Genomic DNA, 2,042 nt, shown 5'->3' with positions numbered 1-2,042 from the left:
GGGAGGTCCATGCTGTTGGTTAGCCGCCCCGTGACGTGCAGCCACGCCGCAAGCTGCACCAGGTACTCAAGCCGCGTCGCCTCCCACTCGCCCACGCACTGCCGCACCTCTTTTGGAAGCCCGGCGAGTTTCTTGACCATCTTTACGCGGAGCGCGGCGCCACACAGTCGGTGCGTGACAATCGCTTCCTGCGCGGCACGCTCGAGAGTATACGCGTGCGACCGAAGCTTCCACATGCGCACCACGGTACCCGCCTCATTGAGGCCGTACATCACCGTGCCCTTGCAGTTCAGGCGGCGCGCGACGGCGTCGCGCAGTGTCGCGTATTCGCCGGTCGCGAACTCGAGCGGTGCGCTGCGCGGCACGACGTCAAGTCCGAAGTCCTGCAACGCCGCCGTGGTGTCTATAATGTCTGCGCAGAGGCCGTCGCTCGACCCCGCGCCTAGGTGAGTGACGGCGTAGAACCTAAGCGCTTCGCCGGGCCCATAGTCGACGAGGTGGCCGGAGCCCTGCAGCACGGCGTCGAAGCAGGCGGTGTAGCCCGCGCTGCTCAAGTAGTCGTGGAGCTCAGTCGCCCTTCCCTCCGGCAGCGCGCGCAGCGTCTCACGCCAGAGGCGCGCGATGCGTATGGGCAGGGTGGCACGCCACGGGCCGTTCTCGCTGCTGTAGGAGGCAAGGTCCTCCTCCGGCATGCTAAAGCGGAGCAGCAAATGCGCGTCTTTGCTGCCAACCAACCAGAAGCGCACGTCGCCGTATGTGAAGGCGGCCACGTGGCCGCAGTCGCCGTCAATCGCATCGATCGCCACCGCCGCAATGGGCTCCTTAGATGTGACGCCATATGACACATCAAAGTGGCTAAATTTTCGCAGCCCCTGGAGTGCGGCCACCTGCAGGAATGTGTCGCCACTCGGCTCCGCGACAAACACTCGCGCCTGGCCGCGGGGGACGTGCTCCCACACCTTGCGGTTGGACTGGTATACCGCGTCGTCGTAGCCAACGATGAAGCGCTCGACCACCATGAAGGTAAACCCGGCCAACGGGATACAACTGGCCTGCACGCGCACCCTATCGTTGTGTGGGAACGCCGGGTGAAAAGCGCTGCGGATGCACTTAGCCTGGGCAGCCCCACTGCAACATCCCGCCTCCTCGTCGTCGTCGTCCCCAGCAGCGGTAGCAGCGGCAGTAGCAGTAGCGACAGCGTCATCCGTTGTCCTGCCGTTTTGTCCACAGCAGTTCCCACGTTGCTGCTGCTGCTGCTGCTGCCCCAACCCGTTCCTATGCGAATAGCCACGACCACCGTAGAAACGGTGTGTGCCACCGCGTTGCAGCCCCGGCTCCATCCAGCACTCTTTCTACCCCTACTTGAGGAATGTGTGTGTGTGTGTGTGAGAGAGAGAGAGAGAGGCAAAGTGGCAGCAGCAAGTCCTGCACAGACGTACACAGCACAGATGCACAGCCACGCAACTGCACAGAGAAACCCACATGATTCGGCTACCGCTAAAGCAAAATGTTGCGAACACCGCAGAAGTGCTCCACATCGGCGTCCGTAATAGTCGCTCGTCGCGCCTGCCAGTCCGACAGGACGTGGCGCACAACAACATCAGCCGCCAGGTCCTTCACCTGCGCGCTGTTCATCGCGCCCGTGCTGTACTTTGCCGTCACCTCCGCGAGGAGCGCGTCGTCTGGGCAGAAGTAGCGGAGGAACTGATACGCCACGTCGGCCTGCAGATCAACGCCGTTCGTCTGCATATCCGCGAGTGTGCCGCCGCCGCCGGAGAACGCCTTGCGCATCTTGCTCTGCACCTGCTGCGCCGTGTCGCGTAGCGTGATGACGCCGTTCGACTCCGCGCTGCTGCTCATCTTGAAGCGCAGCCCCTTCAGCGCTGGGAGGAACGTCGTGTGCAGCAGCGCCGGTGGGCGACAGCGCAGACGCTGCGCCGCTGCGCGCGTGAGCACGAAGAACGGGTCCTGGTCGATGGCGCACGGCACGATGCACTGCAGCGGTGGCTCCCCCGCCGGCTGCTGCAGCACGCGCGGGAAGG

General features: G+C 64.2%; 1 protein-coding gene across 1 annotated transcript; it reads left to right on the top strand.

Moving 5' to 3' along the window:
- Window positions 1-234: 234 nt before the first annotated feature.
- On the top strand, window positions 235-450 carry DQ04_18061000 (hypothetical protein; the record flags this gene model as incomplete). The annotated part of the gene is made up of 1 exon (XM_009317663.1): window positions 235-450. One exon carries the CDS (start codon window positions 235-237, stop codon window positions 448-450), a length of 216 nt encoding a protein of 71 aa, XP_009315938.1.
- Between the last annotated feature and the right edge of the window lie 1,592 nt (window positions 451-2,042).

Source organism: Trypanosoma grayi (assembly GCF_000691245.1).
Source record: "Trypanosoma grayi strain ANR4 Tgr_1806_V1, whole genome shotgun sequence".
Taxonomy (NCBI): Eukaryota; Euglenozoa; class Kinetoplastea; order Trypanosomatida; family Trypanosomatidae; genus Trypanosoma; species Trypanosoma grayi.
This window is presented reverse-complemented; position numbering and strand designations above follow the sequence as displayed.